The sequence below is a fragment of the Pteropus alecto genome, unplaced genomic scaffold (genome assembly GCF_000325575.1).
Source record: "Pteropus alecto unplaced genomic scaffold, ASM32557v1 scaffold749, whole genome shotgun sequence".
In the NCBI taxonomy this organism is placed as follows: domain Eukaryota; kingdom Metazoa; phylum Chordata; class Mammalia; order Chiroptera; family Pteropodidae; genus Pteropus; species Pteropus alecto.
The window spans coordinates 259,603-279,994 of NW_006443564.1; the positions used below are offsets into that span (position 1 = coordinate 259,603).

A 20,392-nucleotide genomic window follows, 5' to 3' on the forward strand; every position below is an offset into this window, starting at 1 on the left:
CCTCTACGTGATAGCTTTCCTTTCTTTGCTGGGTTGGTACCTTATCATCACTAGGGGTGGGGGACCTCTATTTAAAAGACAAGTTATCAGAGAGAGAGAGACCTTCCCTGACACTGTGACTTTTGTACCCCCACCAATCATTAGCATAGATGTTTTATCATCTCCATGACACTTATCTATGGTCTATTTTTCCAGCACCCTGCACACTGCCTGGCACACAGTAGGTGCTTATTAAATGTGTTACTTAGTGAATAAATTCATTGAGCCTGAATCTATCAGATGAATTCTAAAGATGGCGTTTTTTGTTTTACAGACAGAATCTGTGAGTGCAATATTAGGAAAATACTAAGTGATCAATGGTGGGGAGGCTGCCTCAAAACTCACCTTGTTGTTGGGAAAATTGGACAGATACATGCAAAAACAACGAAACTGGACAAACCTTCTTACACCATATACAAGAACAGACTCAAATGGATTAAAGACTTAAATATAAGACCTGAAACCATAAAACTTTTAGAAGAAAACATAGGCAGTAATCTCTCCAATATTACTACTAGGAATTTCTTTTTGGATATATCTTCCCAGGCAAGGGAAACAAAAGAAAAAAATAGACAAATAAGACTACATCAAACTAAAAAGTTTTTGCACAGCAAAGGAAACCATCAACAAAACTACTGAATGGGAGAAGATATGTGGGTAGATAAATGGGATAAGGGGTTAATATTCAAAATACACAACAACTCATACAACTAAACACAACAACAAAAATAAACGATCCAATTAAAAAATAGGCAGAAGACCCGAATAGAGATTTTTCCAAAGAGGAAACACAGATGGCAAATAGGCACATGAAAAGATGCTCAAGGTCACTAATCATCAGAGAAATGCACATTAAAACCACGACGCGATATCACCTCACACCTGTCAGAATGGCTATCATCAATAAATCAAAGAACAAGTGTTGGCGAGGACGTGGAGAAAAAGGAACCCTCATACATTGTTGGCGAAAAATGGATCTACCTTTTGACCCAGCAATTGCACTTTGTGGTATTTACCCAAAGAAAACCAAAACAATAATTCGTAAAGATCTATGCACCCCTATGCTCATGGCAGCACTATTCACAATAGCCAAAATATGGAAGCAATCTAAGTGCCCATCAACAGACAATTGGATAAAAAAAATATGGTTCATATATACAATGGAATATTACTCACCCATAAACAATGAAATGCTATCATTTGCAACAACATGGATGGACCTAGAGATTATTATGCCGAGTGAAATAAGTCAGACGGAGAAGGGTAAATACCATATGATTTCATTGATATGCAGAATCGAAAACAGACCCACAAATATAGAGGACAATCTGGTGATGGCCACAGGGGAGGGGGTTGGGGGGCTGGGAGAAAGTGGTAAAGGGTTAAAGAAAAGCAAATCAGTAATTGATAGACGGTCACAGGGATGGGGAGCACAACATAGGGAATGCAGTCAGCCTACTGTAATGGCTAGGTGGAAAGCCAGAGGGAAGATAGAGTAATCGGGGGATTGTTTCATAAACTATGTAACTGTCTAACCAATGTACTGTATACTTGAAACTAATAAAAAAAAATCTCACCCTGTGATAGGAGCCTTCCTTTATCCACCTGCCAAAATGGTCCGTTCTTATGCTATAGCCTAGCAACCAGCCCCCATATACTACTTTTATATTATATCAAAAACACTTATAAATGACTGTGCATCTCTTTCAAGTGTGTTCAGATCTCTACTCAAGTGCTCACCTTTAGAAATGCAGGATCTGTTCTTTCCTCATTCACACATCCTAATACAACCCTCCGCACACATCCACAAATTGGGTGTATTAGCCACTGAGCCCAGCGGCTGAATGACCAAAAGGGACATGGCCCTTCAAAGGAAGCCCACATTGTCACAATGGGGAAGGCATACACACAACATACTCACCCGTAGGGTCTGAGCCGTGAGGACACAAACGGTTCCCACCATATAAAACCGATCCTCCAAAGGAAGTTGTTTAGCAAGTGACTCAGCCCAGGATCGGCTGGGTAAGAAGTTATTCAAAAGCGTCAAAGGCTCTAAGGGAGACATAGACACGCATGTGACAAACTAATAAAAAGGCAGATCAATTATACAAGAAGATGGAAAAGTTACACAACTTTCAGGATTCTGAGCCATAGATTTTTCCTGTCTTCCTTCTGTTCCAGCCACCCTCCCCATTCTGTTATCCACTAAAACGTAAAGAAGTTGTTACTGAGAAATAATTGTTGTGAGTTCAGGGTGATTTTCAGTCCTGTGTTCTTAATCTGTTGCTGATGTTTTAGTCTTTAAAAAAATTAGCTCCCCTCTTTAAAGATATCACATGGGTATTAAATGTGTGTAATTTGTGTTTGTATGTAGTCAAGTAAGATTTTTTTAAAGAGGTATCTGATTTTTACATTCTAACACACGAGCATATGAATCATTGTTAGTTAATTTTTATTGTTTATTTACTCATTAACTCGTTAGTTTATTATGTTTTTAGACCCTAGTAGCAAAGAACTGAGTTAATTATACTCTTAGTTCATGGCATATTATGAACACAGATAAAGTCTCTGCTCTTTTTATTTTTTTCGCTCTATCCCTTTCCCATCCAGACACAGTCATCTGCCACCTTTAATATATATTCTTGTAAAATATGTAGTCTGGTTTTGTGTGTGTGTGTGTGTGTGTGTGTGTGTGTGTGTGTGTGTGTTTACAACTTACAAAAGTGGCACAGAGCCACAGATCTCATTCCACTTCTTATTTTTTAATCAACAACATGGTTTTAAGATTTAACTATGTTATAGTATGTATATCTAGAGTTCACTGCTTCTAACTATTACAAAATTTTCCATGTTATATGTTTCCCAGATTTTACTTGTCCATATCCCTAATGATACGCACCTAAGTTGTTTTCAACTCCCTCTTATCAGAAACTCCGCAATGGCATGCAAAGTACAGTCAACCAGACAAAGATCTCTCTGCGAGTTTATCTCTGGGGTATTTCCACCCAGTGATGGGATTGCTGAGTCATAGCATAATCAACATAACTTAAATTCACTGTTTTTCAGGATGGCTTATGAGTTTACATTGCTCTCAACACTGCATTTTTTTTTTTTTTTTATTTCTCACATCCATATCAACATTTGGTATCATTCACACTTCCAATTGTTGCCATTCTGATGGGTATACATACAGTGGTCTCTCACTGATTTTTAAATTTTTCATTCTTTGCTTACTAGTGGGTTTGAGCATCTTTCACATATTTCTTGGGCTATTTAGCTCTAATTCAAGCCCCACATTTTTTAATGGCCCCAAATCAGTGTTTATGTTAATTTCTCAGCTTGCAGTTCCAGAAATCTTAAAATTAAATTTGGAACCATATTCATAGGATGCAAGTTTGGTTTTTGAGTTCCTATAAATGGCACACTTTTTCTCATTCAAACTCTGAAAGAGAAGGCAACCTTATACTTCCTCTAGGCCAGTGGAGAGAATTTAATTGATCGTTTTAAGTTTCTAGGTTTTATGTGTTGGTCCTTGAATGAGTGTTAGAACTCCTGACCCAAGCCAACAGTACCTATGTCTGATTTAAAACCTACCTAGGCTGCCACAAAATCATCTTCCTCTTATCACCATGGTTCTGTACTTTACCCTTTAATTTCTGACACCCACGGACTTCCCTTTCTTTTAAGTCTGGCTATGCATTAAACTTTTGTTATGTTTTAACAATCATTTCCTTGTTGTCTTAGAAGGAAAGAACCATCCTTAACAGCTCAATCCACCATGTTACCATATGACCCCACCTTAAAAATTTCATTATTAATTTTTTTAAAGTCCAATTAATGTCTGTAACAGAAACCTGTGGTCACAGGGCTATCAGAGACTGACAGTACCAACAAAAGAAGGACATTTATGTTAGCAACGAAAGGCTGCATAACTCATGAACTTTATCTAGATCAAATTAAAAACTGAATTGCTTACCATTCAAAAAATCTTTTATACTCATGATAAATTTCACATATTCATAAGTAGGGCCTTCGGGTTTAATATCTCCTCTTCTTAAATGACAACAAAAATTAGTCTGCTTTCCCACTAAAAGAAAGCAGATACAAAACAAGTTTACATTTGTACTTTACCAGATTCTTTGGGATTATTTCAAATAACTATTGCCTTAGACTAGATTTTCCGAAAATATTATTTTCTTTTTATGAACATTAATTAGCACTCACATAGCTACCTATGTTGTATCTGTAGAATGGGTTACCAGCTAGAACGTTATTTATGTCACATTAATGCAATCATACAAAAGCTGAAGCGATCAGGATTCATGATAAAGAATGAGATTTAATGGAGAAGATTTTTTTAACACTAGAAATATAATTTGTGAAATTATAGTAAGTAAAATTAATATATAAGCAGCAGCAATACTGGCTTGAATGTCTTTATTTTTACTACTCCTGAGTGATTGTTATCTGTCTATTAAAATCCAAGAACTTACTATTTAGAAAACACAATCTATACCTAAATTTGATGCAGGAAGCTTGATGGTAATCTTTCCACAGATTCCTCTCTTCTCTTTATCAGGCAGAAGGCTTAGTAATTTTTTACCCACGATTTCATCCTCGAGAAGGAAAGAGAAGGAGAGAGAGAACAAATGTTGTTATATGTACTACTACTGTTCACTTTATCTATCTCCTTACCTCCAGTAAGCTTATCATCTGCCTGCCCCAGCCATCTTATGATCATATCTGTTGTAACTGTTAAAGTCCCGATTCGCATTACCCCACTCTGTGACCATCACCCCTACTTTCTAGTGCACTCATGCAAGTACCACCCTCTCCAACAATTGTACAACTGAGACTTCCAGTGCATTCCTATCTCATTTTCACCGTGTATTATCTCCTTCAAATTGTCACATTCCTCCTTAGATTCCATGGTCAATCATTATAATCACTCAGATTCCATGGTCAATCATTATAATCACTCCCATGTGCTCTTTCTCTCTGACATATTTTTCCTGGAAAAATACCAACTCTGGTTAATTCCAACTCTTTATATACCGTATATCTTCACCCAAGCTGTATATGTATGACGAAAAACCAACCATGCTGTGTATTATTTAAAATGGGCACTCAGCTCTGCCTAGAAATCATTCTACATTTCCCTAGACAATTCACTCTCCTACTCCTCAATGTAACTATCTCTTGCCTTTTCCTCCTTCTTCAAGTCTCCAACCCCAATTTGGCTGGGTATCTCATTTCTTATTTCAATGAAAAACAAAGGGATAAGAAAATGTCCATATCACCCTGCCACTAAATCTACCAACTTATCTGTTCCTGTGGTCAGAGACCTGCTTTCCCTCCCATTTCAATGAATTAGGTTCTACCTAAGTCTAGTGGACTGCCTCTCATCCTTTCTCAACTATTCAAGGATATCATTCCAGAAAATTTCCCTCACCCCTACATCATTAAGCTATTCCTCTCTACTGGTTCTTTCCCATGGTATGCAAATATTACATCAGAGATGCTATAATATTTGTCATATCAAAAACAACACCAAATTCCAAAAATCCCAAACCTTCCTTGACACTACATCCTTTCCACCAGCTCTATTTCTCTGGTCCACTTTAGAACAAAAATCCTTGAAAGGAACTATACAATGTGGTCTCTCATTTCTTCACCTCTCACTCTCCCTTGAAACCACTCTAATCAGATTTGTATCCTAACCATGACACTCTTGTCAGGGTCACTAATGACCTCTACATTGCCAATTCCAATAGTCAATTCTCAACCCTCATCTTACCTAACATGTCAGCATTTGATACAACTGATTCTTCCTTCTTCCTTGAAACACTTTACTTGGCTTTTGGACACCATACACATATGGATACCCTTCACCTTTGCAGTTCTCTTTCCTGGCTTATTCTCTACCTGACTACTTGGCATTGGAATGCTCAGGGCCTACTCATTGGACCTCTTTTCTTACTATACTATCTCCCTGGGTATTCTCTTCCAGTTCCACATCATCAAATACCACCTCTCCGCATCTCATCTTCAGTCCACACTTCGCCCTGAATTCTCAATAACTCAACTTGAATGTCTAATAGGATCTCAATTTTAAGATATCCAAAACAATGCAAAACATCTTTTCCCTCACAAAACATGCTCCTCCCTCAGTCTTCTTCATTTCAGTAAATGGCACTACTATTTACCCACTTGTTTGTCCTTGACTTGCCTTTTTTTTCTCTCAAACCCCAAATCCAGTCCATCAGCAAACTCTGTTGGTTCTATCTTCAAAATATATACAGGATCAGTATACTTCTCACTACTTGGTCTAAGCCATCCTTTCTTACTTGGATTACTGCAATAGTCTTAACTAGTCTCCCTGCATCTGTTGCCACAACCCTGATCCCACTCCACCCTCCACAGAGCAGTTGGAATGATCCATAAAAAACATAAGTCAGAATTCTGGTCAAGATGCTTCATCTAACCTACTGTTGATTCCTTCTAATGCACTCTTCATTTTAGTTATTGTAGTCTTCATTTCTGACTGGTTATTTTTTATAGTTTCTATCTCTTTGTGTAAGTTCTGACTGGTTTCATCTACTCTTCCCCTAAGTTCATTGAATATCCTTATAACCAGTGTTTTGAACTCTGCCTTTTTATTTCATAGTACTTACTACCTGACATTATAGTCACATGTATATGTTTATCTATTTATTATCTGTCTCCCTCAGTAAAATGTAAATTGCTTTAGAACAGACACCTTCACTGTCTTATTCACCGCTACATCCTCAACACCTGGAACACAGCTTGGCACAAGTGAGCACTTAATAAATATTAGTGGGATGAATTAATAATGCTGTATCATGTAGTTAAAATATGGTGACACATGGATAAATAGAATATCAGACATTAAGTTAAGTAATGAGTTTTTGATGTGACAGGAACAAAGCAATAAAGTATTCCTGGTAGCTGAATAATGGCCTAGGGTGATGACCCACAAATTCAAATGATTTTTTAACTGCTTAATATTAATAATCTACAGTCAAAACTCAAAAATATATTTTTATGGTTCATTTGTAGAAGCCACCTTGAGTTGGCCAATGCTCAAATTAGCAGATAGATCTTGTCTCAATAATAGTAAAAAAAAAAAAAAAAGCTTGGCTTGATTCAGGGCAGAAAATTATCTTAATTTAGCAAACAAAACATTATGAAATTAACAAGCAATAAATTTTGACAATGAAAGTCACACGGTAAGAAACTGACTTCCCAAAAGAAATATAGATATTTTTCAGTAAACAATTTTTTTCAAGAAAAATGTTTTCATTGGTTTAGTTATAAAATAAACTTTAGGTACTAAATTGAATTATCTCTGCTCAGTAGAGACCATTCATTCATTCATCTGACACACAATCAACAGCTGTTTCATGCCAGACATTGTACTGGGTATGTTCATACAAACTAGCTCACTTTATACTCTGTGAGAGGAACAATTACCCCCTATTTTATTCACAAGGAAATTAAGGCTTGTCCAATTATTAAGAGGTCACAAGTTCAGAGATGAGATTCATATGCAGCAGCGTCCAACTCAATGTCCATTGTTCCTTTCACTACACCATAGCGGCCTTGAGTTCAATTTGCACCAGGAGCAGCTGATTTGCTACTGCATCAGTTTCTGCATTTTGGACATTCTATTTAAAGTAATTCATTATTTTATTTTATTTTTTTTTACTGAATACTTATGAGGGTTAAAAAAGATGAACCTGATATGAATTCTAGTTTCAATGAACACATAGTTCAGTAGGGCAAGCGAGACATACACAAACAATTATGTGATGCAAAGTATAAAAATAATACAAAGTGCTGTGGCTCACCAGTTCTCTCATTAGTAGAAAAATGTGATAGCATTGTCACTTAAAACAATGCAAAGGGAGCAGTCTTCTGATAGTGTACATTCCCTTGGATGGAAATAGTGGCAATGGGTTTCTTACTAATTAACTATATTCTTCAAGGAAGGTAACAGTGACAATGAATGCCTTATAATTGACTACTCACTAAAAACAGTAAAGCTAACGATCATTCTAGTGATCCTGCTCCATAGTTAGATAAAGGTAGAGACCTGAAAGCATTAGCAACACCATATCATCTTTGTAAATCTTTGGCATTTGCTCTTCTTATTACACAAGGCAGAAAGATCAAGGTACTTAGAGTATAATGAAGCGAAGATAAATACCAGTGAAAAATTGAGATTTTTCAAAAGCCAAGTTTGAGAGTATCTATTTAATTGTCCCACAAATATTAGTATGGAGAGTCTCAGTCATGCCAAAAAAAAAAAAAAAAAAGAATAAAGGAATTTACTACACTCCATGACATTTACTGAGAATCCAAGCAACAAGCATCTTTTTGCTAGCAAAAAATTGTGTCTTCGTTATAATCCTTTTTAACCCTGTTTTATAAGAATAACTTCATTATCATTTAATGTTTATGTACAAGCATAATAAGTATAGCTTTATTTTTAAGTACACCAGTCTCAAGTAATCAAGTCCATGGTTTCAAATTAGTCATTTAAACCCGTGTCCCAAACACCTTAGGGTGACTGTGTGTGTGCGTGGTACCTCAAATTTTGAAGGGTGAGAGTCTCGAGAGTGAAAACTTCAAACCAAAATACATAAAGAAACAAACATAATGTTATAATTAATACTATGATTGTGAAAAATTCTCAAGTAACAGGAAATAGTCACCAGTCTCATTCAATGATCGATTTGGTTTAAGTAATATCTAACACCACGAGAATCTGGGTAGTTTTCTAGTCTTCACTATAACAAAATTTAATCTGTAATGTAGCACATTCATAAATTCTTTCTTTCAATATAAATTTAATAAGATCATTCCCCTTCTATGATATATGTACTCTAAAGTCCAATTCAATGAATATCTCTAATATCTGTATTTTATTCAGCTGTTTTGGTGTCTGAATTTGAAAATGAAAACTGTTTTCTAAAAGAAAGGAAGAGAATGACAGATAAGGAAATGGATCACAGTATCTGTAAATAAAGAGAAAAGAGTAGAAAAGCTCTCTGAGTTCCTAAGGGGTCATGGGACATGCCAACCAAAACAATATAACTACTGGAATAAGCTTCTAAACTACTTCTAACTTAAGGATAATTTAACAAAACTTCTATTAATGTGCATATTCCAAATTTAAGTACTATGGTCTCTAGGTCAGGGTTTGTCAAGTTCCTGAAACAACTTTGTGGAGTGAGGAATACACAAGGAACACAACAATCCAGATATGATTAACAAGCAGCTAAGTGACAGAGATTTCAGGAGTCATTGTGGTGGTAGATGTATTCTACACAGCCCCTCTTCACATACATGCAGGAGGGGAATGTGAAGGTATGTAGTATTTTCATATTTAAGTGATATAGTTTTTAGGTGTGCAGCCTGAAGATCCAGAAAAAAATTTAGGAAATCATATATTCTAAATCAATGGTACTAAGAAGATACAAAAAGCTTTTCTGAGGGGGCCATAGTAACACCAAAGGGCTCAGGACGAGTGACCATTTTGGACACCAGAGACCCTGACAACAACTCATGTGTAGGTGTCTCCAGCAATACTTACAAATTGCTAAGCTGTGAATCGTTTTTATATGTTTACCTAAATGAGGTCATAATTTGTTCTTCAATATATAGAAACAAAAAGCAAAGTAAACCTGGAAATGGATGCCATGAACCAGCATGAACAAATCATGACATTTAATGTTTAATCAGTATGTGGTGGACTCTAAAGAAATGGACAAAGTCGAACATATCTATCACAGTGAAAGCTGCCTCACAAAACAGTCACCCTGGGGACCATCCACTAACTCTAAGGAAATTGCCATTTCAAAAAGCACATTCTTATTTGAAAGACTGCCTTCAGGGGCAGTTTACAAATCTCACACACACACACACATACACGCATGCATGCACACACATACACGCACAATGTTTCATTACCTCATATTAGAGTTTGTTTTTATAGATTTAAAACTTAAACCAATGGAGATGACAATAGAACAGGTACACATTTAGACAACACTGAGGATGTCTTGATGAGTTATATGTTCCTGAAAACAAATAATGAACTCTTAAACAACAAACCGAATGATACTCTTTCCAAAATCTAAAAGAACTTACTGGTGAATAGCCAAGGAGAGAGGAGACGTTTTCGCCCACAAAAATGATCACTCCTTCTGTGCTCAGTATTATCATAAAGCCATCTAATAACTAATAAAGAGAGAATAATGTAATTAAATAGTGGAACAATAAAATGATAGCTTTATTTCTAAATGCATAAATAATCATAATAGCACACTAAAAATGTATCCTTGTCTTTAAATATCAATGAAGCAGGCACAAACTTAATTAAAATTATATTATTTTGCCTCCTACACAGAATCTACTTAACCTTAAACATGATATATTTATCAAATGTGTCACTTAAACAAATTTCAATGTACACCTAATTAACACAAAACTCTCCAATACAAGCTAGGAAGATTCATTTCCATGTTTAGGCTGTTTCACATCTAATTTAAAATTAATTTCAAAAGAGTATTTTAGAGGACATTTTCATTTGTGGTTAATTTAGTCATCTACTTATAAATATGGACATTGTCATCACTGTCTTGCTATACAATGGATTCGATATCCAGACAAATACCTTCTGGTAGAGAACACCTAAAATATATAAAAACTTATATTTCAAAACAGGACCAAGCATATGGTAAAGTAAGAGAAACAATCTGATATCAGAAATGAGTAGAAAATGGGAATGAAGATGTAAGGAGATACTGGAGCCTATTTTTGCCTTGGGACTACTGCACAGCACTTACGACATAGCGCCTGGGGGACAAAAAGCAAAGCCAGGGCCTGTACAAAGTAGAAGTGAAATCAGAGACTCTTGCATAAAGCCAGGCCTCCCAAAGGGTGACACTCACAGCAGGCAAAACAGACCTTATCCAGCAAAAGGAGAAGAGGAATGTACATGCCTGCCTAAGCCTCAGCTCTGGCTAAAGAAGGAAAAGAACCAGTCTCAACTGGTCATTGCTAAAAGGAAGCCCACACTCCCATAAATTTGGAGCTGGAATTCACAAACTACCTGTGTAGCCCTTAACACTTTGATCCTATTATTTAGTTTAAAATGGTCCTGACTGCAGATAGCTAGTAAAAAGAAATTGAAATCAGCTCCAGAGAATTCTTTTAAAACCAGAGCTCAAACAATTCATGCAGATAAAGTTCCAAAAACATAAGTTTATAATAAAATATTAATAAACACAGGAAAAAATAAAACTGTGAATGAGGCAGTGCAAGTAATAAAACACAGAATCATATTCAAACAAAAGCAGATACTGGAATTACCCAAGGTAGACTATAAAATAAGTATGCTTAATATGCTTTAAAAAGGGTTTTGAAAATCTGATGAAGGAGCAAAAAAAGACTTGAAACCAGGCATATGTGAAAAATAAAATGTCTAGAAATGATATTATCATCAAAAAAAAAACCCTCAATGTATAGGTTAAACAACAGTATGTCAGAACATAACTGGAAAGATTTTTTGAACTGGAAGATAGAGCTAAAGAAGTAACTCATACTGCAACACAAAGAGACATAAGAATTGAAAATAAGAGAAATCAAATGACACGGAGAAAAGAGTGAGAATGTGTACAAGACATTTTACACACGTTCACCTTACTTTATTCTCAAAATGACTCAGCAAAATAAATATTTTTTTACCCATCTCAGAGGAAAGAAATCAAGGCTGGAGAAAGGTAACTCTCTCAAGGACATATAGCAAGTAAGTGAGAAAGGCACAATTTATATCCCTAGCTGTGACTCAAAAGACCATGGTCATTCAGGCTTTAGCTTGTGGCCTTTGAACTTAGTCAAACTAACTAGTTGCCTTGGAGATAGAAACCATAAACATCTCATGCCCTTAAGGGAAAAATTAAGACTTGAAGGTTTATTTTTTAGAGTCTAACAGTCTGTGTTGAATGAGTCTACTAGATAATTACTTAACTTGCCACTTTCCTATGCAAAGATTTTTTTTATTTGTTTGTCACTCAAGATCAGTGGCTTTCAGAACTCAGTTGGCATAAGAAGTGTTGAGGGAACCTGTTAGAAATGCAGGTTCCTGGCCCTACCAGGATTGAGATTCTGATTCAGACAGGTTATGGTGGGTCTCAGGACTCTGTATTCGTACCAAGCTCCCTAGGTAATTCTGATATGCATGGTTTGCTAGCCGTAATTTGAAAAATACTATTCTTTATCCTCAATTGCACGTATTCTACATATGAAGTAATCAAAGAACAAACCGACTCTTACTTGCAGTGCCATACGTTGGAAGTCTTCAAAACTACGAAGTGATGGAATCCAATCGGAGTTCTGTCTAGACATTTCTGGACTGATTTTGTCTTTTTAAAAAACAAAAGAAAGGATAGAAAATTAGCTCTGGGTATTAGATTTTTCAAAGTTTTAATTAACTTTATAGAAAAGACTCGTGAGAAAATGCTGAGTACTAATGAAGAATCCGATGTAGACTGTTTATAAATTATCATAAACAGAAGGGATTGGAATTGAAAAAGACCTTAAAGATCATCCAACTCAATTTCTACTATACACATTATGATCTCTCCAACAACTTTATTTTTTTTTACCACTAGTTCTTTCCTTTTCTTGACTTCTTTAAGTCTTCTGAATTCTACCAAAACATTATTCACAATATGCCAGATAAGATATAACCTGTGTCAAGGGCTCTAGGTGTATCCAGACACCTAAAATCTCCTCTACCCCTGGCTAACATAAGGAATTCCACGATTTAATTTCATCTAATAGTTAAGCTTGTAGCAACGGCCTTTAACTAGAGGATCTTTAAGCCCCATCTTATATCTCTTCAAAGCTGTCAACACCATTCTATCTCCTATCCATCCTTCTCCATTCTTCAAGGTTTTCTGGTTTTCCCAATGAGCAGTGCTTCTGCTCCTGTGCTCACTCAGAACCTCTACTATCAACATTGAATGCCTTTTTTTTACCTCCCCCAATTCCACTTACTCCATCAACTTCACTAACTTAGGGACTTCACTAACATAGCCTTCCAATCTCCAGTTATTGTAATACATGTCAATAAACAGTAGTTTATTCTCCTTGCAGAAATGTTAGAGACCCATGGCATACAACTTTGATCCTTATTAAAAATGGTAAATCCCTGCCCAATTAGGATAATTCTGATAGCAATACTTGCTTCCTTAGTGGGTATGAGTCTCAGATCTTTTCCTATGAATAAATTTGGATAAGAAGGAGGCCAGGCAATATACAGAAGAGTTCCAGACGCTTCACGAAAGAGAGAATGAGAAGAAGGTATATAACTACATGGGAAGTAGAAACAATATGAAAAATAAACCTCTCCAATTGCACAACTGCCTCAAGATCAGTGTTCCTGACCACTGCCCTCAGCCTGCAAACTCAATTCTGGTCACAGCTCTTCAAACTCAGTTAACAACCCATGACACTCTCCCACAGCTGATTTCTGAAGTTATTTCCCCATTGACTTTCAGCTGTATCTAGTGACTTTCATCTCCTATACTTTTTCCAAGGAAATAAAAAAGACAGAAAAGAGTCCGTATATTTCCAAGGAAAGAAAACCAGTGTATTTTATCAATCAATCATAAAGAGCTTTTCTACCCTATTATTACCCTTGAACTTGTTTTGTTTCTAGTGTAGGTATCATATCTAATTCTTCACTAAAATTCCAGTGACCAGCATTATATTTAATTCACAATAGGGGTTCAGTAAATCCTATTAAACTGAATCTTATTCATTCATTTATTTAATTAGTCTTTACTGAGCTTCTCTTATGTGTCCTATTCTCTTTTCAAGGCTCAGGATACAGTATGAACAAGGCAAATAAGATGACTATCTTTTGTACCATATAGACTAGTTGGGGGTGGGGGGCAGATAATCAACACTTAGATAATGGAACTAGTAATTTCATACATCGTTAAGTAAAATAATTTAGACTGGGTGATCAAGAAAAGCTTTACTGAGAAGGTAACATCTGAATCAAGATCTGAATGGCAGGAAGACAGCCATGTGAAGACCTGGGATCAAAGCACCTCAGGCAGAGGAAGCAGTTAAGTACAAAGTGAGGCAGAAAAGAATATGGTCTATTTAAATAACAGACAGGAGGCCAAGGGAGCCACACTAGGGTGACCAAGGAATAGAGTAGTAGAAAATGAAGTCTACCAGACAGTCAGGGCCAGATCATGCAGGCTATATGGTAAGGAGCTGGCATTATTCTGAGTGGAACATAAGTCCTTTAAGCAGGAAAGTGACATATGTTTTTTAAAAATCATTATGAGTAAGATGATTTTTGTTTGGTTGGTTGGTTTGTTGGTTTTAGCATGTGAATTTGCTACAGAACAATAAACCTGAGAACTGGTCCTTGTGGGAAAAAAAGATCACTATGACTGTTTGTGAAAAATATATTAAATTGAGGAGCAAGAGTAGAAGCAGAGAGTCTAGCTAGTAAGCTTCTTCAAAGTAACAGATGATGGTAGACTAAATTAGGTCAGTACACCAAGGCTATGGAAATGGGAAAAAGTGAGTGGATGTGAGGTATATTTTAGAGGTAAAGTCAAAAGGATTTGTTGATGGATTGTGTGATGGAGTGACAGAAATGGAAGACACAAGAATGACTTCTAGATTTTTAGCTACAGTAGCTAGAAGAATGATTGGTAGTACCAGCTACCAAAATGGGGAGACTGGGGTTGGGGTGTGTAAGAACCAATGGAATGGAGAGGAATTAAGAGTTCCTTTATGACCATGTCAAATTTCCTATTAAATACCCAAATGAAGTAACGTAAGAAACTCTCTTACTAGTTTAATAAAGAGTATGATTCTCAAGTATGGAACTCAGGTAAGAGGTCAGGACTGGAGATAAATTTAAAAGGTGAGGGTCACTGACATCCAGATAGCACTTCAAATTAAGGGACCGGATGAGATTACCTAGGAAATTAGGTTAGATATAGAAAAGGGTCCAAGGACTGGGCCCTGGGCCACACCAATGTTTAGAAGTTGAAAGGGAAAGTAGGGAATGCAAAAATAAAAAAGAAAAAAGAAATAAAAGAGTGCCCAATGAGCTAGGAGAGAAACCAGGTGAGTGTGTTATCCTGGAAGCCAAGAGAAAAGTGTGTCACAAAAGGGAGTGGTCACCTGTCCCATGTTTTTGAAAAGTCAGGAAAGATGAGGACATTTAAGGGACAGAAGAATTCAGCGATATGGAGGTATCTGTTATTCCAAACAAAAAGAGTTGTACTGGACTGTAAATTTGCTCCAGCTTCAGTGAAGTGAGTTGAGGAAAGAATGGGGCATGAGGAAGTGGAGACAAGGTCTATACAAACATTTCAGTAACATTTGCTGTGAAGGAAGGGGACACAGAAGTATTATGGGATCAATAAACTATTCTTTTTAAAGAAAGAGATTTTTACAGCACGATTATATGCTTATGAACATAACCTGCTCAGATATTTTGAGTTAAACATACTTAAATATTATAAATACTATTTTAAATTCCATTTTACACTTTCGGAGCTATGTTTCCCTTAGCAACGTTCACCATATGCCTTCAAGTGCTTAAGATACAGAAATGTGCATTATTATTGCCTAGTATACATCTATTAATTCTCATTTCCTTGTTCCACTTTTTCATGAACTTCAATAGTATTTTCAGCATCGACCACAAACTTACAAATGGAGAGAAAACTGTATTAGAAGGTGCTTCAAGAGATCTTTTAGTCATTAATCCCTACCAAAGGTGTCTGTCTGAGGTAAAGGGAGAGACCTAGCTATCCCATCCACCACTAATTTTCGATATGGGTAATCAAAAACTATAAGGATCACAGGGATGGGGAGCATGGCATAGGGAATGCAGTCAGCATTAATGTATTGGCTAAGTAGAAAGCCAGAGGAGAGAAAGAGCAATTAGGGGGATCGTTTTATAAGCTATATAAATGTCTAACCAATGTACTGTATACCTAAAACTAATTAAAATAAAATTTAAAAAAAAAAACTATAAGAATGAGTTAAGGTACTCAGATCAAACCTTCCTCCTTTAGTGACAGAACTTTAGGGCTCTGCAATTTTTTAGCTCTGCTTCCTTTTACAGGATAACCTTTAGTTTGTATCATGGTACGCAGTGCAGTGAAAAAGGTATTGGAACAGTCCTTCTTCTTATTTTCACGTATATTAGGTGCATTCCTAATTGACAAAAAACAATCAGGGTTATTGATGGTAAGGGTAGGGCTGGAAATTCAGATAGTGCAACAATGGATAGGGATAAAAAAGGAGAGAAAGGGAGATGTTAATGTCAATATTTGAGCAAAAATCTAACCCTTTCATCACTCATAGGACAATAGTAACTGTCAATATTAAAATAAGGAAATGAAAGCCAATCTCACCTTCCTTAGACTAAGGCCCTTGAGGGTAGGGACCAGATCTGTCCCTATGTCTTCCATAGCAGAGCCTAGCAGAGTATCTAGAACTGTAGCTTAATAATTATATACAACAAATTAAGTCCAGATTAATTTGGATTTAATAGTGGGTCTTGGTTCTACCATATATTCTTACCTACTTTTACAGGTAAAGAAATTTACTTATTAAAGAAAATTCTTTCTGAATCATTTATAATTACTCAAGAGGTTCTCTCGTAATCATTGCTCCTCAGAGAGAAGGCTGAACAATACAATACTTTTTGAGCCTTTTTTTTAACCTTTAGAAAACCTAGATCATAGAAAAGGGTAACGGAGGTCAAATATATGGTGATGGAAGGTAATTTGACTTTGGGTGGCAAATACACAATGCAATATACAGATGATGTATTATACAGTTGTACACTTGAAACCTATATAATTTTATTAACCAATGTCACTCTGATAAATTTAATAAAATTTAAAAAAAAGATCACACTGAAAATTTTTGACAAAAACATTTTCATTAGTGCACTACTTCTGATGTTTGAACTGAAAAAAATAAGGTAATTTATCCTCTCAAACACAAATGAAGTTAAGCTCTAGGCAAGCCAAAAGCCCTAAAACAGGCTTCTAAACCTATCAGGGACTGCAAACCATTTACTTAGTGTTAGCTCTGGGCAGCCGCTGTGCAAGGCATGGAGGATACAATATGATGAGGGAGATATCAGGTACATAGGTAATGTAATTAGTATTATAATAGAGATGGGGCCAGGGGTTATGGAAAACTCACTAGAGAAACTAAATTTCCCTGAGTGGGTCAGACATGCTCAAAAAAGTAGAATTTTGCTAGGTGTGAAATTGAAACAGAAAATGAAAGAGGGTTCTGACAAAAATATCGGTGAGTTATAAATTCATACCTCTTCTTTTTTTTCCTCATGTTTTTATTCACTATTCAGTGATTTAACAAAGAATTCTGAAATCAAAGTAGAACAACATTTTACTAAGAAATCAGTCTATGATGCGTCACAGTAAAGCAATAAGATTAATAAAAAATCTCGATTGCATGGCCCCTTTACATCAAGGAACACCTACTTCTTTTAAAGATAGAATTTCGTTAAGTACCAATAACCCTCTCATACGTTATGTAGATGCTGAAGACTTGCTTTATTGTGTGATCCCTAATGAATATTTGTCATAACTTTGTAAATGGATTTATTTGAAAAAGTTACAACATTCTATGAAGTTACACAACTTAATCCAAAAGTCAAGTATTTGTAGCTTTAACACCATACCCTTAAATTCCTTTAACTTCCACTAATTTCAAGATCATTTAATGAAACACAGACGAATGTGAATTGAAAGATTCGTATCTAGCTGCACACAATACCATGACACAATAGACAAAGTCTGCATTTATCGTTGATATCATAGAGATCTCAGGCATACAAAAAATGGCCCTAAAATCACAGAGTCCTCTGCTTTGAACTATATAATTAGATTCACATATCTCCTCAAGGTCAAAGCCTGAAGGAAGAAGTCAATGACATCCAAATACATATGTGTTAAACAAGAAAATGAGTTAAAATATAACAAACATCCTTTAAACATGCTCAAGAAAGTAGGGGAAAGCTCTGGAGTCAAATACTGGAAAGACAATGAAAACCAAAGCCAGTTAGAACACCAGTGTACGCTGCTGTGGGGATGGGGTGCATGGCTACGCAACAAAGGAGCTTGAGTACTCTCTTGGGTAAAGGAGAATCTAAGCAAGGAATTGAAACTAAAGCCCATTTTCTCTTCCCTAGGTATAGCCAAGACTTCAGGGGCTATAATTTCATTCAAAAATTGTCCCGTCAACAAAGGAAGAAAATAAAGAAATTTTTCTGCCTCACCATGTTCTCTAGGTAGGAAAAAAAGGATACTACTAGATTGAATCAACCTTAGGGTTCCAGGTTCCACAGAATTTTCACAGATAAGGCACCAGTGAAGATGAGTTCACCATTCAAAAGTAGAAAGTATATAAGAAAACAATCCACCATATGCCAAAATTAGGACACAGACACCCACACCCAACTGCACCCCACACACCCAGCAGTATGAGATCTCTAAGAACTTCAAATAATTCAAATATCTGAGCACCATAATAAATTAACTGTTTTTAGAAATAATAAAGACAAAGTAGATGAAACTTAAGATATGAGGAAAGACCAGGTAGACATAGAACAAAAGAGAAATTCTGTAAAAAAAGACATAGTCAATGAAATTAATTCCAAAAAGAGGGAATAAACAATGTATTAAGACACACTAGATATGAAAATTAGTAAATGGAATACAGGTATGAGTAAATTTACCATATTACCTTTACAGAGATAATGAAATGGAAAATATGAAATAAAAGGTTATGAAACATGAAAGATAGAATGGGAAGACCTAATATATATCTGACAGGAATTCTAGATAAAATGAATAGCAACAATGAAAGACAAGCAGTATAGAGCTAATAACTGAAATTTTTCCATAACGGAAAATGTGATCCAATCTGATTAAATTCAAATAAAACCACATCTAGAAATATCAGAGTGAAATTTCAGGACAGAAAGACAGCTAGGCCATTCTGTGCAATACAAGAGATCAACAAATACCAAAGACTAGTATCACATAGGCCATATATTCTGGCCCTAATGCGAATGAATTAGAAGTCAAGAACAAAAGGATAATATAAAACCCTTTAGACTTGGATACTTAAAACAATAGCAACAACAACAAAATCTTCAAAATAGCTCTGGAAATCAGAAAATATTCAGAACTGAAGTATTATAAGAATACTGCATATAACAACCTGTAATATGTAACTAAAGCAGTACCAAAGAATTTATACCCTTAAACACTTATTAGAAAAGGAAAGAAATGAGCTAAGCAGTCAATAAAAAAATTGTTAAAACAGTAATAAAACTAAAGAAAAGTAAAGCAAGGAAATAATAAAGACCAGAAAATGATGCAATAAAAATAAGAATATAATAGAACAGATTAAAAAATCTGTTTCTTAAAAAAATAAAATAAAATAAAATACCATTTTACCAGATTGATCATGAAATAAGGGAGAAAACACATTTTGGAATGAAAAGTGTGTACCTATGAATAAAAGAGATGGAAGAAAGCAGTATGATTAACTCTGTACCCATAAATTTTAAAAGAGACAAAACAGAATCTTTTTTACCCAAACGTACTTTAAATACAAATAAAATTTGAATAAATCCTGAAAATGTAAATTAATTAATTCAGTGATTAAAATTTTATTCACAGAAAAACAACCTAAACAAACCTAAATAAAATAGCCCTGATGCTTTCATGACTAGATGCTTCCAAACATTTAAATAACAGGTATCTCATATTATTTCATACAATTTATGCCAGAAAACAGATAGAGAAGCCACCCACCCAACTCATTTTATAATGCTAGTATATTCCTTATACTAAACCAGAAAGGTCAGCATCAGAAGGGAAAATTTTATATGGCAATTTTATTTATGATCTAGATTCTAAATCCCAAATATAATTATCAAATCCAAACCAGCTGAGTATTTAAAAATTTGTGCTAAGTCCAGAAATACCAGGAATTTCACATTAGAAAAATATAATTCAACATATTGGACAAAAAGAGAAAAAAAATGTGATCATCTCAGTAGATGCAGAAAATGCATTTGACATAATTCAATACACATATATAATTTTAAAAAAATATTCTTAACTGACTAGATATAGACAAGAACTTTAACCTGATAAAAGGAATCAACCAAAAACACACAAACAATATACTTAAAAGGTGTAACAGTGAAGGAATTATTTAGATT

At 35.3% G+C, this 20,392-nt stretch overlaps 1 protein-coding gene across 1 annotated transcript in view; it reads right to left on the bottom strand.

The window, feature by feature from the left end:
* Positions 1-17,483, bottom strand: part of PASD1 (PAS domain containing repressor 1) — a gene marked incomplete at its 5' end in the record, with an annotated part of 65,332 nt that extends 47,849 nt beyond the window's left edge. Inside the window, 6 exon segments of the mRNA XM_025041238.1 lie at positions 1,961-2,091; positions 4,016-4,126; positions 4,556-4,655; positions 10,216-10,305; positions 12,403-12,491; positions 17,462-17,483. Coding sequence (XP_024897006.1) covers positions 1,961-2,091; positions 4,016-4,126; positions 4,556-4,655; positions 10,216-10,305; positions 12,403-12,491; positions 17,462-17,483 — 543 coding nt within the window.
* Between the last annotated feature and the right edge of the window lie 2,909 nt (positions 17,484-20,392).